General features: G+C 41.3%; 1 protein-coding gene across 1 annotated transcript; it reads right to left on the bottom strand.

Annotated features, from left to right (window-relative positions):
- Positions 1 to 1,286: 1,286 nt before the first annotated feature.
- Positions 1,287 to 17,965, bottom strand: LOC310993987 (elongation factor 1-alpha). Its single transcript, XM_083982484.1, has 8 exons — positions 17,847 to 17,965; positions 16,260 to 16,416; positions 14,024 to 14,203; positions 12,430 to 12,726; positions 10,910 to 11,060; positions 7,341 to 7,597; positions 4,703 to 4,937; positions 1,287 to 1,655 (listed from the first exon to the last, which is right to left on the bottom strand). Exons 2-8 carry the CDS (start codon positions 16,401 to 16,403, stop codon positions 1,531 to 1,533), a joined length of 1,389 nt encoding a protein of 462 aa, XP_083838610.1. The 5' UTR covers positions 16,404 to 16,416; positions 17,847 to 17,965; the 3' UTR covers positions 1,287 to 1,530.
- Positions 17,966 to 18,013: the final 48 nt, after the last annotated feature.

Here is an 18,013-nt window from a genome sequence, read left to right as displayed (position 1 = left end):
TCAGACTCTACATGTATGATACAATACGATATAATACGATAAACTTTATTGTCCTGTTCAGGGAAATTTGTCTTGGACTCTGTAGCTGCTCCATAAATGCTTTAATGGCCACAATGACAAAAACAAAATGAACAACACTGTTAGAATGTGGAACGACCACACAGGAGGATTTCATGTGTCACTGCAGAAACATCATACACAACATTACAGACTGAAATCCCTTTCTGTTGTCCTCCTGGGTCAAGGAAGGAAGGAAGGAAGGAAGGAAGGAAGGAAGGAAGGAAGGATGAAGGGAAGGAAGGAAGGAAGGAAGGAAGGAAGGAAGGAAGGAAGGAAGGAAGGAAGGATGAAGGGAAGGAAGGAAGGAAGGAAGGAAGGAAGGAAGGAAGGAAGGAAGGAAGGAAGGAAGGAAGGAAGGAAGGAAGGAAGGAAGGAAGGGAGAGATGGGAGGAAAGAAGGAAGGGAAAAAGGAATGAAAGATAGATGGAGGGAACAGATTGGGTCAAAAAGGAAGGAAGAAGTAAGGAAGGAAGGAAGGAAAGAAGGGGAAAAGGATTGTGGAAAGAAGGAATGGAAAAGGGAAGGAAAGAAAGATGGAGGGAGGGAACAGATTCGTTCAAGGAAGGAAGAAGAAGGATGGATGAAGGGAAAGAAGGGAGGAAAGAAGGAAGGGAAAAGGGATTGTGGAAAGAAGGAAGGGAGAAAGGAAGGAAAGAAGGAAGGAAGGATGAAGGGAAAGATGGAAGGAGGGAAGGAAGGAAGGACAAAGGGAAAGATGGGAGGAAAGATAGATGGAGGGAGGGAACAGATTGGGTCAGTTGGGTCAAAAAGGAAGGAAGAAGTAAGGAAGGAAGGAAGGAAGGAAGGAAGGAAGGAAGGAAGGAAGGAAGGAAGGAAGGAAGGAAGAGAAAAGGGATTGTGGAAAGAAGGAATGGAAAAGGGAATGAAAGAAAGATGGAGGGAGGGAACAGATTCGTTCAAGGAAGGAAGAAGAAGGAAGGAAGAAGGGAAAGAAGGGAGGAAAGAAGGAAAGGAAAAGGGATTGTGGGAAGAAGGAAGGGAGAAGGGAAGGAAAGAAGGAAGGAAGGAGGAAGGGAACAGGAGGGTTAAACAACAATAAAACACACCGTCAGGCTGAAAACCTCTAATCAGACCTAATAACTAAGTGTGTGTGTGTGTGTGTGTTTGTGTGTGTGTGTGTGTGTGTGTGTGTGTGTGTGTGTGTCTGTTTCCAGTTAATTAACACGTGTTGAAACATTAAAACACAAAAAGAAACGTTTTTAATTTGGCAATGTTTATGATTTTTATTGTTTTGGCTTCAACTTAATCATGATCACAGTTTCCCCTCCGAGGCTCAACGTGCCTTCCCTTCCTTTCCTGCGGAAACTCTTGCGGTGGGTTTTAATCAGCATAAGCCAGTCCTTGAGGAGAGAGCGGTGCCGGGGAGCGGGGGGGGGGGAGGGGGGAGGCGTCGGCCCGCTGCTGCTGCTGCTGAGACGGGACTGTCGGTTCCACGTCCCGCAGCGCAATTCATTTCTTCTTCTCGGCCTTCTGTGCAGACTTGGTGACCTTTCCCCCGGACGGGTTCTTCTTCTCCACCGACTTGATGACGCCGACGGCCACGGTCTGCCGCATGTCCCGCACCGCGAAGCGACCTGAGGGATGAGACGGGACAAGAAACTCTAAGTAATGTGGGATAAGTTCATGTCTAAAACAAAAAAAATAAGGATTTGAGGACAACCTCAAACAATCATTATCTTATTTTTCTATATTGCAATTTATCTCTGTAAGTATGAGTGTGAATGGCACTAATATAACTGCTGCTACTGTAGTCTCCAATGTCTTGGTGCGGGCCATCACATTCTGGATCCATCCATTTAGACTTGCACTTTACCTATTTAAACTTGCACTTGCACTTTAGAAACTGGCCCTTTATACCAGGCACTTTACAGATCACATGCACTTTATGTATTAGTCTACTTGCCAACAATGAGTAACCGGAAATGTTGAGTACCCCAAAGTTTTATGTTAGAAATAGATAGTATGGGTCCCCAGTATTCAGAAACTGCCGGATGCTAACTTATATATATTGGGCAATTAGCATAACTGACATAATTAGCATACATTAGCATAATTGCCTATATGGGCAATATTTCAACAACTGCTTGGCTGATCTGGGCAATATTGGAGTGGTTTTAGGGGTTATTGATGATGCTGAATCCATTTCTGACATTTTCAAAATTTAAAATGGCTGTCTAAACCGGAAGGGACCAGATTTTAATTGGCAGTGGGCCGATTTTGATGGATTTTAAGCCAAATCTTAAGTTTTAGAGGATGCTGGTTGGACATATAACTCATGTATTTGAAGTAATATATAGTATGGGTCCCCAGCATTCAGAAACTGCCGGATGCTAACTTGTATATAGTGAACAATTAGCATAATTGACACAATTAGCATACATTAGCATAATTGCTATGGGCAATATTTCAACAACTGCTTGGCTGATCTGGGCAATATTGGAGTGGTTTTAGGGGTTATTGATGATGCTGAATCCATTTCTGACATTTTCAAAATTCAAAATGGCTGTCTAAACCGGAAGTGACCAGATTTTGAAATACATCAAAATCGGCCCACTGGCGGTTAAAATCTGGTCAGAAATGGATTCAGCATCATCAATAACCCCTAAAACCACTCCAATATTGCCCAGATCAGCCAAGTCAATGTTGTTGAAATATTGCCCATATATGCAATTATGCTAATTTATGCTAATGATGTATGTTATGCTAATTGTCCAATATATATAAGTTAGCATCCGGCAGTTTCTGAATACTGGGGACCCATACTATCTATTTCTAACATAAAACTTTGGGGTACTCAACATTTCCGGGTTCACAATGGGGCCCTATGGGCTGCCAAGTAGACTATATAGGTATGAATGTGTATATGATTGTGAACCACTGTAGAATTCTTGTGCATTTCTGTCTGTTTGTGTGTTACCTGCCAAGGGACTACGGATGCACATTAGCAAGTTGCTAACTCTGACGCATTTACATGCACACGTACGAATGTTCATTAATGTGTATTGTCCCTTTGAAATAAATAAATAAATCAACATCCAGGTCAACAAGTAAAAGAAACACATGAAAAACTTGAAATGTAAAAGTGGAATTTGTTGTTAACACATTACAATAAAAAAATAAAGAGATGGTGTCAGTGTTTACAATTGAATAGTGGACATAAATGATACATTATACAAAATGTATTTAACAATGAATCGCACCCCACGAATCCTACAGAGATTTGTAACTGTTTCCTTTATGAATCAGTGTCGTTATTATTAATCGTCTGTGGCTGATTATTAACCTTTAAAATCTAATGAAACACAAAATATGATCACAAAAAGAGGTTGTGCTTCAACAAAAATGCTCATTCAAATCAAAATGCTTAATATGATGGTAACACTTTACAATAAGGGTCCCTTAATTAACGTTAGTACATTATTAAGCATGAACATGTGTTAATTAATGCTGAGTAATGCATACATAATGATAACTAATAACATTATTCAACTTTTATTATTACTTAATCATTTATTAACTAACTTTAAGTATTAAAGATTAATTAACTGCTTACTAATAGGCTACATTAATCAATGTGTTTCCTAATCCTAAGTAATACATAATAATGATTGTTAATATATCTGTTAACAGTTAATTAATGCTTAATAATGTACTAACTAACGTTAATTAAGGAACCCTTATTGTAAAGTGTTACCAAAACTTGCAGTGGTAGCACGTCTAAATTAGTACATTTGAGGACAAAATAGTAAATTTTCACATGATTTAGCTCCAGTGAGAGCGTATGGTGAAGGCTGTGTAGCTGAAACGCGTCACCGTGTTTTTACATGATGTCAGCCAGAATAAATCATGTGAAAAGTGAGTATTTTGTATTTGGTTAAAGTTTTTTGCAAGCTTTTTGAAACACAAAATATGTTTCCCCCTGTCTGAGCTTTAATATGAGGATGTGATGTAACAACCGACATGAGATATTTTCACCAAGTCAAAGTATAAATATACTGTGTATATATAAGTAATGTGCTATTTATATGATACATTTTTAAATATTGTGTCAAAACAGAGTGAAATCAGAGCCGGCCCAAGGCATAAGCGAACTAAGCACCTGCTTGGGACCCTGTGCCTATTGGGGGGCCCCAAAAGGCATGTCACTTTTTTAAATTGTAGTGAGTAACTTTTGTCGTTCCTTAGAGAAACACTGCGTAAATACAAAAAACTTTGATTATTGTTGCATTTCAAATTGTTGTTGCACTTTTCTGTTGCAGTATATTTAAAACCAAACATTTTAATAAGCAGATGATGTGTTTACAGTAAATGCATTGTCTGTTGGTTTATTTTGTTACTTTTAGTCGACCTATAGGTGACATTCAGTATCCCAGTACTACATCAATTTGAAGATTAAATGTAAATCAACCCCGGGCTGCTACTTTTAGTTAAATTTGGTGCCTTCAGAATAAAAACCATAGATGGGTAAAAACCTGCTAGGATGTGATGATTCGTAATGACAGAGTAAAAAATGAAATAGTATTATTGGCAGTAATAGAGGGGGGGCCAAAATAAAGATTTAGCTTAGGGCCCCATGGAGGCTTGGGCCGGCCCTGGGTGAAGTGAAGACAGTGCTACTCACCCAGAGGGGGGTACTGGGAGAAGCTCTCCACACACATGGGTTTTCCCGGCACCATGTTGATGATGGCGGCGTCCCCAGACTTCAGGGCCTTGGGGTTGTCCTCCAGCTTCTTACCGGAGCGACGGTCGATCTTCTCCTTCAGCTCGCTGAACTTGCAGGCGATGTGGGCGGTGTGGCAGTCCAGCACCGGGGCGTAACCCTGGGAGATCTGGCCGGGGTGGTTCAGGATGATGACCTGAGGAGGAGGAGGAGGAGGAGGAGGGAACAGCTGCTCATCAACATCTGGATGTGGTAGCAGAGGCAGTCAGATCACAACTGGCCTGAGATCAGCTCTGTTACTGTTTGTGCCGATGCTTCACAGTGAACAACAGAAGTAAAATCCTCTAGAGCAGTGGTTCTCAACCTTTTGTACTAAATTGACACAAATTAGACCACGGACCCCCATTGGACCAAATTTAGAAGTAAACACCAGAAATACAGATAGATACATATAGAAATGGCTCCTTAGTCATCAAAGCTGCCAACACTAGATGGAGCTGTCAGGCTCTCTGTCCGACTCATTAGGCTGTTTCTCTTTGTCGTTAGCTCTTCTTGTCTCTGTTTTCATCTGATATCCATAGATCTGTCACATCACCATAGCTGGTAACTTTTTATTTTTTGTAACTGAGAACTACCATCGTTGGTATTACATCTGCCACTGTTGCCACTTTCATGTTTTACTTATTATTACTTTATTTATTATTATCAATACTGTGAATAATCATGCTGCTATGAGCACTTTGTCCACCACACATACAGCTACTGTACTGATACTGTATGTGTCCACCACACATACAGTATATAACAATCAACATCTTGCTGCTATGAGCACTTTGCACTTTGCCTACCTCATACATGTTGTTGTCTAAATGTTGTCCATTGTCATTCTGTATCTGTTTATGCCTCATCTTTGTATAGTAGCTAGTATTCTGTGTATTTTATTACTTTTATGTTATGTGTAGGGACTACAGATGGAAATCTGTAGTAGCTGGGATAGCTGTGATAGCTGGGAGCTAAATCTGGTGCAACCATCTTTTCATTTTTTCTTTTAAATTATTAATGTAATTGCACATTGTCCCTTATCAAACGAAGAAACTAAACTAAACACAAATATTTGTTCTGAGACTTAAGAACCTTCCTTTTTTTAATACATTTAAATTAGGGCCAATGGCGTGAATTTTTGGAAATATTATAGAGACATTTCTGGAAAAAAGTGCTCCAATTTCTCCAAAAACATTTACACAATTCTAGGAAAAAGTGGTAAAAATTCTCAAAAAAAAAGTAAAAAAAAAAAAGAAAAAAGTAAAACATTTTCTCAAAAGTGGTAACATTTCTTGTAAAAAATGTTAAAAAATAGAAAAAAGTAAAAATTTTCTAGAAAAAAAAATCTAGAAAAAGTGGTAAAATTAGAAGAAAAAAAAACTAATAGTAAAGTGGTAAAATTTCAAGAAAAGAATCGGGGACCCCCTTCAAATCTGACCCCACGTTAAGAACCACTGCTCTACAGGGTCGTAAAAGTGAGAAAAATCTCCTTCCTTCAAATAAAGATGGAATTCAGCTATTTATTATTCAACTTGTATGAATCTTTGGGACTCACAAAAAACTGATTTTGAAGTTGATATTTGATGTTTAATCCTCTGTGGGTCAGGATTTAAAAACACCAGAACTGATCCCACAATGCAGAGTTTTTCAACCTTGGGGTCGGGACCCCACGTGGGGTCGCCCAGAATTCAAATGGGGTCGCCTGATAAAAAAAAATAATGCTAAAAATATTTTTTTTAACTAATTATTCTTCCTCTTAAAATTATGATTAAAAACACCACATACTATCTTAAACAACTGTTTTCTATACTTTCACTTTTCTCAAATATAAATCGAGGTCAATAAAATGCACCTCTCTCTGCCTCCCCATTTCCTGTCTCTCTCCACTGTCCTATCAATAAAGGCATGAAAAGCCAAAAAATATACTTAAAGGGATAGTTCAACATTTTGGCAAATTGGCCCATTGCCATAATCCCTATAGTCATATCAGTAGGTTCGTTACCTTTAATTGTCGGTGCAAGCTTTCTTTTAGAACGGCCGAGCCAAGCGGCAAGCTGATAAACTACGGAGTCTAATGGGATTTCTTGGTTTCCCTCATCAAACTCATCAAATACACAATCCAACCACTCCACAACGCTCTGGTGGACAAGTTGTGAGCTGCACATTCACCACGCTATGAGATAATAACACAACGTTACCACACAGAGTTGTTTTAGAGGTAAATACAGAGACTGCTTGCTGAAAACCTGACCCGTTCCGTTATTATCTCATAGCGTGGTGAATGTGCAGGTCACAATTTGTCCATGAAAGTGTTTTGGAGTTGTTGGATTGTGTATTTGATGAGTTTGATGAGGGAAACCAAGAAATCCCATAATGAGCCTCCGTAGCGTAGCTCTGAGCAGCTCGCTTCTAAAAATAGCTTGCACTGACAAATAAAGGTAATGAATCTAACTGCTATGAATAGGGATTATGGCAATGGGCCAATTTGACAAAATGTTGAACTATCCCTTTAAAAAAAAAAGAAAAGCTCCTTCTTTCCTCGTCTGTATTTCCTCACCTGAGCGGTGAAGTTGTCGGCGGCCATGGGTGGGTCGTTCTTGCTGTCGCCGGCCACGTTTCCACGACGGATTTCCTTGACGGACACGTTCTTGACGTTGAAGCCGACGTTGTCGCCGGGCACGGCCTCGGGCAGAGACTCGTGGTGCATCTCCACGGACTTGACCTCAGTGGTCAGGTTGGGGGGGGCGAAGGTGACGACCATGCCGGGCTTCAGGACGCCGGTCTCAACACGACCGACGGGGACGGTGCCGATACCTGAGGGAGAGCGGGAGGAGAGGTGAGTCCAGAGAGAACTTCAGTTTAAAGGGATAGTTCACCCTAGAATGATATTTCGCTCATTATCTACTCACCCTCATGTTGACTAAGGGCTGGAAGAATTATCAGAGTCCACCGTCCCTTCTCTGAGTTACAGGGGGTCTCGGCGTAGCAGTGAATTTCAATGCAACGGTTGCAAAGGGATACCAGAGCTCTTCGTAAAAAAACACACACAAAAAAACATCCAAATACCTCCATGATGCTCGTATGTAATGTCCGTCTTGTGCTTGGTCCGTCCAAATATCGCGTGATTCGCAGTAACCGCAATGACGCCGGCGCAAATCACGCGATATTTGGACGGACCAGGAAGAGGAGAAGAAGAAGAAGACGAGAAGCTTCCGCTACAAACAAGCTTAAAATACAGACTTATTTAATTTTTTTCGGGACAATTACGCAATTTGGGGCTTCAGCACAAGACGGACATTACATACGAGCATCATGGAGGTATTTGGATGTTTTTTTGTGTGTGTTTTTTTACGAAGAGCTCTGGTATCCCTTTGCAACCGTTGCATTGAAATTCACTGCTACGCCGAGACCCCCTGTAACTAAGAGAAGGGACGGTGGACTCTGATAATTCTTCCAGCCCTTAGTCAACATGAGGGTGAGTAGATAATGAGCGAAATATCATTCTAGGGTGAACTATCCCTTTAAAGGTTGACCAGAGGTTTTTTCAGGACGTTATGAGTGAATTCCAGTTCCTTAACCCTCAAACTCACCAAACCCTTAATCTGAGTATCCCCTCAAAACCAAGTGTTAAGGGCTATAGACCGAATCTCCTTGTTGTTTACATTCTACTTCCTGGTAGAAAACCAGCTGTAATTTGAATGAGATCAATAGTAACGAACGAGAGTTTAGCTATAGATCATATTTTTCACGCCCTATCACCGTTTAGACAAATCTGAGATGATTGAAGAAACATTACTATTTCTGTGTGTGTGTTTTGTGTTGCTGTGTGTTGTATTTATTCAGTTTGGGGGAATCACAGTGTCTAGAAAGCATCAGTGGCTCAGCTGACAGGGACCGCTAACGGTAGCTAAGCTAACGGCGGTAGCTAAGCTAACAGCAGCTAAGCTAACGGTAGCTAAGCTAACGGCGGTAGCTAAGCTAACGGCGGTAGCTAAGCTAACAGCAGGACGTCAGCTGTTAAAACCCTCCCGTTGTGGGACACGACATGAAACTACTCCAGTTAGCTCAGTCATGTTGGAACTCAGATATCCACTGGAGAAAATATTTGTTCATGGAGCGTTTATTGAGTCACTGAGTTATTAAAGTTAAACAGGTAGCTAACCGTTAGCCCAGCTAATCTATGATAACCATGACTAGTTACAAAAATTGTTTAGACTGAGATAAACAAACACAGCCAATGCAACAGGCAACACAACAGCTGGAACCGCCGGCATTTTTCCGGTATAATTGCAAACATGTGACATATGTTATCACGTTCGCTACGTTCACTACACTAGTGGTGTCCCATTTCCATAGGGAAAGATTTTCATCCACTTTCCCTCAACAAATTTACGGTTGAGGGAACTCAAAACCAAGTGGAAGTTTTAAGGGGGAGAAATGGGACAGGGCCTTAATCTTAGTATCCCCTCAAAATTTTGTGACTTAGCAATGGGACGCCCCTTAAATGCAGATACGTTTAGTTTAATCATAAGCCACAAACGCAGCTCAATCATTGACAGGTCCATCAGGTCCATGTTTTTGAAATTGTTGTGGACGATCTGTCAGTTATTACTTCGGTTATTAGTTTTTTTCGTAGCCTATAAATTAAAGAAGTTGATATTCAAACAAATATTCTGTATAAATACCACAACCACGGACACATTCTGCTGAAAGTCACCTCATATCACAGCTTATTGAAAGGTAAACACCAGCTGTAACTATGGTTAGATAACTCTGACATCAGCCCGGTCGTCTTGTAACATTATCAGCTCAAACATTTTACGTCGTTGGCTGTTATCTTGATAAAACAACTTAACAACCACATTACCACAGAGAAAAATGAGCATTTTGTAACTAAACGATAGCAACACGGCTTGTCTGCACTGCCCGGCTATAAATAAATGAAAAAATAAATGTTATGCAACAATGAGGTAAAAAAAATCCATAAAATGGGGCTAAACTAAGATAATTCAATGGTTTTCGTAAAATGTATATCTGTATTAACAAAGAAAATGCTGCATTCTGGGTAGCCTTTGCTCCCAAGGGTGGTGTCAGAGAATCTCAATATTGAGGGCGATACAGACCATAAAGAGACTTTGCTTGAGTTGGCTTTAGGTTATAAAGGAGTCTAATAATTAATGTTCTTAATGTGGATGAATGTACGTTACCACTTGTTAATGGCTCCATTTTCGATAAATATATCGTTTTGTCTTGATGGTTATTTTGTTATTATTATTTAGTGGTCGACTCGCCCAGCATTTCCAAGTTTTGCGTGCGAAGGCTCATGGGAAATGTAGTGTGAAAACACTTCGCTTTCCGAAGCTCCTCGTAGTCCCTTTAAACTTGTCCCTCAACTTAAGATCCTGACGATCGGGACAGCAGTAGCACTTCATGGTAATGCGCAGTTTTGAGATTGAGGGTTAAAGGATAATTTAGGATTTTTTACAACCTGGACCTTATTTCTGTAGGTTGACATACTGACCCTCTGACCTGGATGATGTCATCTCTGAGCGCCGCGCGGCTCATTCTGATAATAATTATTCTGCTTTTGCATTCGGGTCCATTTTTATCTCAACTAGCCGGAGCTTTAGTGAGTCCAGGTTGAGGAGAGGAAGCCTGTGGAAGCTGAACTTCATCCAGCTGCTCATTTTGTTCTGACAAGTCAGAAACACACAGAAACCAACCGTAGCATTAGCCGTAGCAACAAGCCGCGCGGTGCGGCGCTCAGAGATGACATCATCCAGGTGAGAGGTCAGTAGGTCAACCTACAGACCCCGGATGTTGATAACAGCTAACCCCGGACTCAGAGGGGAATAGCACTAGCCTATCACAACTAAATATTGGTGAAATGAAGGAGTTTCTCTGCAGATAATGTGTTATTTAGAGGCTGCATTCTGCTGCCCTGTAGACTCCATTATACGGATATACGCGCCTCTCGGCTGGAGCTCATTTCATCACAACCACTTGTAATGACACCAAAGTTATCTGGGGGAGGAGATGATCGGATTTTATGATAGAAATAAGGTCCAGAATGTAAAAAATGGAAATTATCCTTTAAGATAGGAACTGGAATGTCTCACTACTTACCACCAATCTTGTAGACGTCCTGCAGCGGCAGGCGGAGCGGCTTGTCGGTGGGGCGGCTGGGGGGCAGGATGGAGTCCAGAGCCTCCAGCAGCGTGACGCCAGTGGCGCCGCCTTCTTTACGCTCAATCTTCCAGCCCTTGAACCAGCCCATCTGCACAGCAACACAGAACACAGGAGGCGAGTGAGAGGGAGTCGCTGTACTAGGGGTGGGCAAACATATCGATACGGCAATATATCGCGGTATTTTGATATATCGATTTTTTTCAAATAATAAATCATGTTTCAGACGTTAATCCAGTACAACTTCCGCACCTCTGCTCCGCGAGGTGTCACTGTACTGCTGCCTCAGACAGTGTGTTGTTCATGCAAATATGTTGTTGTAACCTGCGCTTGTATCCACCACTTTATTTTCCCATGATCCATTGCGTCACACCACAACGGAAGTCGGTTTTAGTAGCATTCTAGCGAGCGGCTAACTGGTAGCGTTAGCCACCAGTTCTAGCGAGCGGCTAACTGGTAGCATTAGCGGCTAACTGGTAGCGTTAGCCACCAGTTCTAGCGAGCGGCTAACTGGTAGCGTTAGCGGCTAACTGGTAGCGTTAGCCACCGGTGTAGGTACCAAATGTGGGGGCTCCGGGCTGCCAAAACCGTTTTGACTAAATCTGATGTTTGTTAAGTCTAAAATGAATTATTGAATTATTGAACAAACATTACTATTTCTGTGTGCACGTTTTTGTAATTAGTCATGGTTATCGTAGTTGTTAGCTTCGCTGCTGCTGACAGCTAACAGCAGCTAAGCTAACATCAGGACGTCAGCTGTTAAAACCCTCCCGTTGTGGGACACGACATGAAACTACTCCAGTTAGCTCAGTCATGTTGGAACTCAGATATCCGCTGGAGAAAATATTTTTTTCATGGGCCGTTTATTGAGTTATTGTTTATTGACATTGCTAACGGCTAACAGCTAACGGTTAGCCCAGCTAATCTAAAATGTTTGTTCAACAATTCGTTTTATAGACTTCATAAACATCAGAGTAGTCGCAACGGTGATATAGTGACGTGAAAATGTGACATAAAGCTAAAACCTCGTCTGTATTGTTCTCATTAAAATGACACGATGGTTATAATTAAAGTCATCACAGCCGATGTCTATCAACCAGTCTATGCTATCAACAATACAGTAACACCCAGCGTCATTCTCCGGAAAGTGGTGGATAGTTACAATAAAATGGCATGGATAACTTGAATTACATTGTTTTGACTCAGTTTGTCCCATGAATTATCACTATCATCTGATGTACATACAACTCGGATTTTAAGATGCATATTAATGCCTTTTACATTTTTCAGTGAACTACGTAGAATATCGCAATATATCGCAAAATTTGGATATCGCAATATCATATTGTATCGTATCGTGACTCAAGTATCGCGATGCGTATCGTATCGTGAGGTCCTTGGCAACGCCCCTACGCTGCACCAGATGTTTTACTTCTGTCGTCCCGTCATCGGTGTCTCACCTTGTCGCTGGCCTCCAGCATGTTGTCTCCGTGCCAACCGGAGATGGGGACGAAGGCGACGGTGGCGGGGTTGTAGCCGATCTTCTTGATGTAGGCGCTCACTTCCTTGGTGATTTCCTCGAAGCGCTTCTGGCTGTACGGGGGCTCGGTGGAGTCCATCTTGTTGACGCCAACGATGAGCTGCTTCACGCCCAGAGTGTAGGCCAGCAGGGCGTGCTCACGGGTCTGCCCGTTCTTGGAGATACCGGCCTCGAACTCTCCAACACCGGCAGCAACGATCAGCACGGCGCAGTCAGCCTGGACAGGAACGACTCAGTTAAACACACACACACACACACAGATTTAATGGGATAGTAGCATTTTTTTTAAAGTGGGGTTGTATGATCCACAAATAGCCCCTAAGTACTTTAATTGACCTAAGCCACGCCCCCAAACACGATGAGCCAATCACAGTGCGCATAGCTAGCCCATACACTCGGACATTCTCTGCTTCCACATCCATTGAAATGCATTGCAGTTAGTCAGTTTTCATTCGTTTTTATATGTTTTTTCTTGACATTTTAAGTTTAAAATGGTCAAACTCCTACACTAGGTATCCTGAGAGGCCACGGGGGGGATTTTTTTTTACCTTTTCCCAAGCCACATCTCAACCGAGAGAAGTGTCTGCTCTGGATAAAGTTATGCAGTAGACCACAACACCAACTAAACCTGGATAAACTTAACAAGGATGTCTACATCTGTTCTAAGTTAAGTCAACAACGTATTTGAGGCAACATATTGTCAGAGATGTTTAGATGTTAGCCAGCATCACAACTAAGCATAAAGTCCGCTAGCTTAATGCTAACGTATAATGTAAAACTCCATAGACAGGCTAACAGAAGTTAGCCCGTCGCTATCGGCGTTTCGCGGCAACCGACAGCCATAACAGTAAAGCTAAGTGAAGTTCTGGTGACTTCAACATGATATTTAATCTTTCTGTCTCCTGTGAAATGTCTCTACTGTGACAGCTGTTGCCATAGCAACTGTCACCGAATGTTGACTGTTTGTCCCAGTGAGTGGAGGGGGCGGGGCTTAGCCAGAGGTCAATTGCAGTAGAAGACTCTCTGCACTCCTCCCGTTAGCAACGCCAGCCCATAATAGCCCTGCCCAGAGATTTACAACATACATTGTTGTGAACAGACCCAAAGAAACGGCCTATTTTCACGGCCTAAAAGAGGTTTTACCTGAAAAATAATACACAGTTCCATTGTTCACTATAATATAATTTTTTCCAGCCCTTCAAAGTTCAGGAAAAACACAGTTTTTATTTGGACCTAACCAACTCACGTATCCCTCCGCCCAGGGTTAGCGCCCGCCGATCAGCAGTTGGTTAGTTCTTTGGGTCTGTTCACAACACTGTATGTTGTAAATCTCTGGGCAGGGCTATTATGGGCTGGCGTTGCTAACGGGAGGAGTGCAGAGAGTCTTCTACTGCAATTAAAGTACTTAGGGGCTATTTGGAGATCATACAACCCCACTTTAAAAAAAAAAATGCTACTATCCCTTTAACAATAATCTGTACTAATAATAATAAGATTCAAGCATGTGTCTTTACCTGAGAGGTACCGGTGATCATGTTCTTGATGAAGTCCCTGTGTCCGGGGGCATCAATGATGGTCACGTAGTACCTCTGGGTCTCGAACTTCCACAGAGCGATGTCGATGGTGATACCACGCTCACGCTCGGCCTTCAGCTTGTCCAGCACCCAGGCGTACTTGAAGGAGCCCTTGCCCATCTGGTGTGGTTAAATAAACAAACAGGAGATGCATCAATCAAGTCAAGTTTCAAGTTATTATCATTGATTATTTGATATGTAACAGGACTGGTTTAATGAAACACATCAGTGTCGTTGCTTTGAAACGTATAGAACTATCAGGTGACAGGTGTCAACCCCTCTCCTCTCTGCCGTCTAAGTATAGTTTCTAAATGCTCTGGATGCTCACTGTAAATAGCACAGAGGCAGTGGACATGACATCACATGACATTAAGTTTGCTGTATGCTCATCTGGGTCGATACAAATACACTTTACTATTATAAAATATATAAAACATCATTTGTTCTTGGTGGTTTTAATTTGTAGTTTCTTCAAATGCTTGAGGTATAAAATCATTTAAAAGCTTCTTATTGGCTTCAGTTGAGCGTACGCATATAATTTGTCTACTATTTCATGTCATCTGGGACAACAGTTAACAATTATCTGTACTTTCATATCTGATTAATCAATTGATTGTTCAGTCACGAAGATCCAATCACAGCTTTACAGAAGCAAACATGAAATCTTCAAATGTCATGTTTAGTTTGACCGTATAAGGCCAAATACTAGAAGAATATTTAGTTTATAATGATATGTGATAAAGAAAAGCAGGAAGTTTGAGAGACTGAACCTGATAGGATTTGATTTCCTGTTAGACTAGTTTTATTAATCAATCATCAAAATAGTTGCCTAATCAACTGACTAGTTGCTTCAGCTCATATACTGTTATATATTTATGAAATCATATATCCAGTGGTATAATGGTTGTGGCCACATGTAATATGGATGTTTTGGATGCTGATTGGTGCTGCGTCATCTCTCCATCCAATCGGCTTCAACTACTAGTGCTCGTTTTATGACTGGAAAGAGGAAACCTGATCACATCCCACCAGTTCTGGCTTCCTGTCCGATTTAGGATTTATTTTAAGATTTAATTGTTTGTTTTTAAGAATTTAAATGGACCAGCGCCACCTCATTTACACTGTGTGACCTCTTAAACCTTCAAGCAAAGGTGACTGAGTCTTTGCAGTGGCAGCTCCCAGGTCACTGCTAAAGATGCACCTCTTCTCCTTGAAATTGGGCATTGCATTTCAATTAAGTTTGTGTATGGAATTGGAGCATGAATATGTATTTGAGTATGTCTGAACTGTTTTAATTCTGTTTAAATTGCATTGTCTGATCAGGCATGTACAGCACTTTGGTCAGCTATGGTTGTTTTTAAATGTGCTATACAAATACATTTGACTTTGACTATTTTTATGAGCATATGATGACATTAACAGGGTTCCTACAGCTTAAGCCAAGTTAAATTTAAGACTTTTTTTAAAGCCACTTGAAATTAAATTTAAGACCGACTTCACAATAAACACAAATGCAGAAAAAAGAAAGAAAAACCCCACATCAATTACATAGGGTTATAGGGACAATTTTACCCACTTTCCTATGTGATCCAAGGTAAAGTGACTGCTACATGAACATTGGATTGTGTCTCTTTCCAGCTGTCCTTTCAAAATAAATGCATAAAAAGTCTGAAAAAAAAAAAAAAAGACTCTGGAGCTGGTGACGGCCGCCACTAACTTCTCTATGTCGAAATGTTACCAATTATTTTGAGATTTTAGACTAATTACAACCATAAAATACCACTTACCATGTGTTAACATTTTTAAGACTTTGGACAAATTGATTTAAGACATTTTAATGCCAATTAAGGCCTTGTTTTTAGATTAATGAATTCAATGCCTTTTAAGACTTTTTAAGAACCCTGATTAAATTTGAGTTTAAGATACAATTAACACATGTTTTACAGTTTAAAGGGGTTTAAACAAGTATATTTTGTGCTGTAGTGCTGAAGACAGTGCACATGTTTGAACAGCAGATGGCAGCTTTAACCAGATAATATCACAGTGCAGCAGCAGCAGCAGCAGCAGCAGCAGCCACCACACCCGTTTCCTATCGCTTCAGCCTGGTCACTGTCTGAGCTTTCACCTTCATGTCCCAACACAATGACCGACTGTCTGTCTGTAGTTAATCACAAACCTCGGCGGCCTCTTTCTCGAACTTCTCGATGGTTCTCTTGTCGATTCCTCCGCATTTGTAGATCAGGTGACCGGTGGTGGTGGACTTGCCGGAGTCGACATGGCCAATGACCACGATGTTGATGTGGATCTTTTCCTTTCCCATTTTGATTTACTGGCTGTATTAAAACAACATTGGTAATAATCAGATATAATATTGGCTTCAAGAAGACTCGGTATAACAGGTTTTTACATTCATCTTATTGGTTCTGAGGGGCTGCCATGATGACGTTCATATTAAAAAAAAGAAAAAGGGAGTTGTTTGTTGTCAAGATAATCAAGTTAATAATAAACACTGCGGCTGGTTGGTGAAGGAAGGAAGTTAGGTTGGATTTAAATGGAACATTTCAGGGTTAAATACATCAATACACAGCCTGAGCTTCAACATAAGATGCCCTTTAAAACGAAAACCAGCTGACACACAACACATAATATTAATCATTAAGCTAATATGTCGTTTGGTGCATCAACCGTTTAGTAACTGGCTCAGTGCCACGTTCATGTCGCATCGTTCACACCGACATCACGGGGGAAAGCGTTCACTTAAATAGCCCCCTGTCGGTCGGTAGCCTGGTTAAAACTAAACCTAATATTTACAACAAAAAAGCACTGTTTTGAGGTAGAAACTGACACAACAAAAGGTAAGAACAACAGCTATAGTGTAGGCTGTTTTAACACAATGAACACTGCCAAGCAAAATGGTGATTGTGTTTCCCATTCTGCTGACATTGCCTGAACGCAGCATTACATGTCACTGTAGCTGCGTGGAACATAATATAATATGCAAATATAATAATCGTTTCTGTGGCGTTTGTGATTTGATTTAACGGGAACTGGAGAGTCGAAGCTACACAAAAAACAAAAAAATGAAAACACAAACTCTCCTTCTCTCTCTCTCTGATGAAACGCATTTTCTGTCTGTGCTCGTTCACGCCGCCCGGAAAAAAGCCTCAGCCTGGTGAGTCATGCACCATGTGCTCGATGCCGGTTGTTCCTCCATGTTGCGCCGCGAGCGCAGAGCCGCCATGTTGTTAATACCAACTGATGCAAGTGCGCGCGCCCGGCCCCGACCACCTTGCTTTGCATTGCAGCCAGCCACAGCGCTGGGGTGGAAAAGGCTGCTGCGCGTTCACGAGAGTAGAAAAGGACGGACTACCATGACTGGCAGAAAGAGGAAAAATCTGGCAACTCATTTACCTACAGTCAAGTTCACAATTACTGTTCCTAATTAGCAGGTTTTTTTGACCAATCCAGCCTCCTGAGACCAAAGATGAAAATATCACGACATTCCACATCAAAGTTTGGCTCAGAAATCCAAAAAGGTGAGCTTGCATGTTTTTACCTTAAATATTATACCATTTAAAAAAGGTGAAAATAACCCAGCAGCATCTGGTCTAGGAGTCTACATTCAGTCATTTTCTAGCTCATGTCAAAATCAGCCGATTCCAAGTGCCCTATCCTTTAAAAAAAAAACGAAAAAAAAAACTGCCTCAGCTCCTGAATGAATAAGCATTTTTATCCTCGAGTCGAAGAAATAGATTTTACCAACCTGTGCACAGCAAATAAAGACGTCCCCTGATTTCGAGCGGAGGGAAAAAAGGACAGAATGTGAGCCGTCCTGAGTTTTTATACTGAGGCAGAGGAGAGGGAGGGCTGTGCATGCTCTTGTTGCTGTCAGACTAAAAATTAAGGGGTGCCATTGGCTGGGGCTGCATA

The sequence above is a fragment of the Trachurus trachurus genome (assembly GCF_905171665.1).
Source record: "Trachurus trachurus genome assembly, chromosome: 11".
NCBI classification, from domain to species: domain Eukaryota; kingdom Metazoa; phylum Chordata; class Actinopteri; order Carangiformes; family Carangidae; genus Trachurus; species Trachurus trachurus.
Note: the sequence above shows the minus strand (reverse complement) of the source record. Positions and strands in the feature narration are given on the sequence as shown.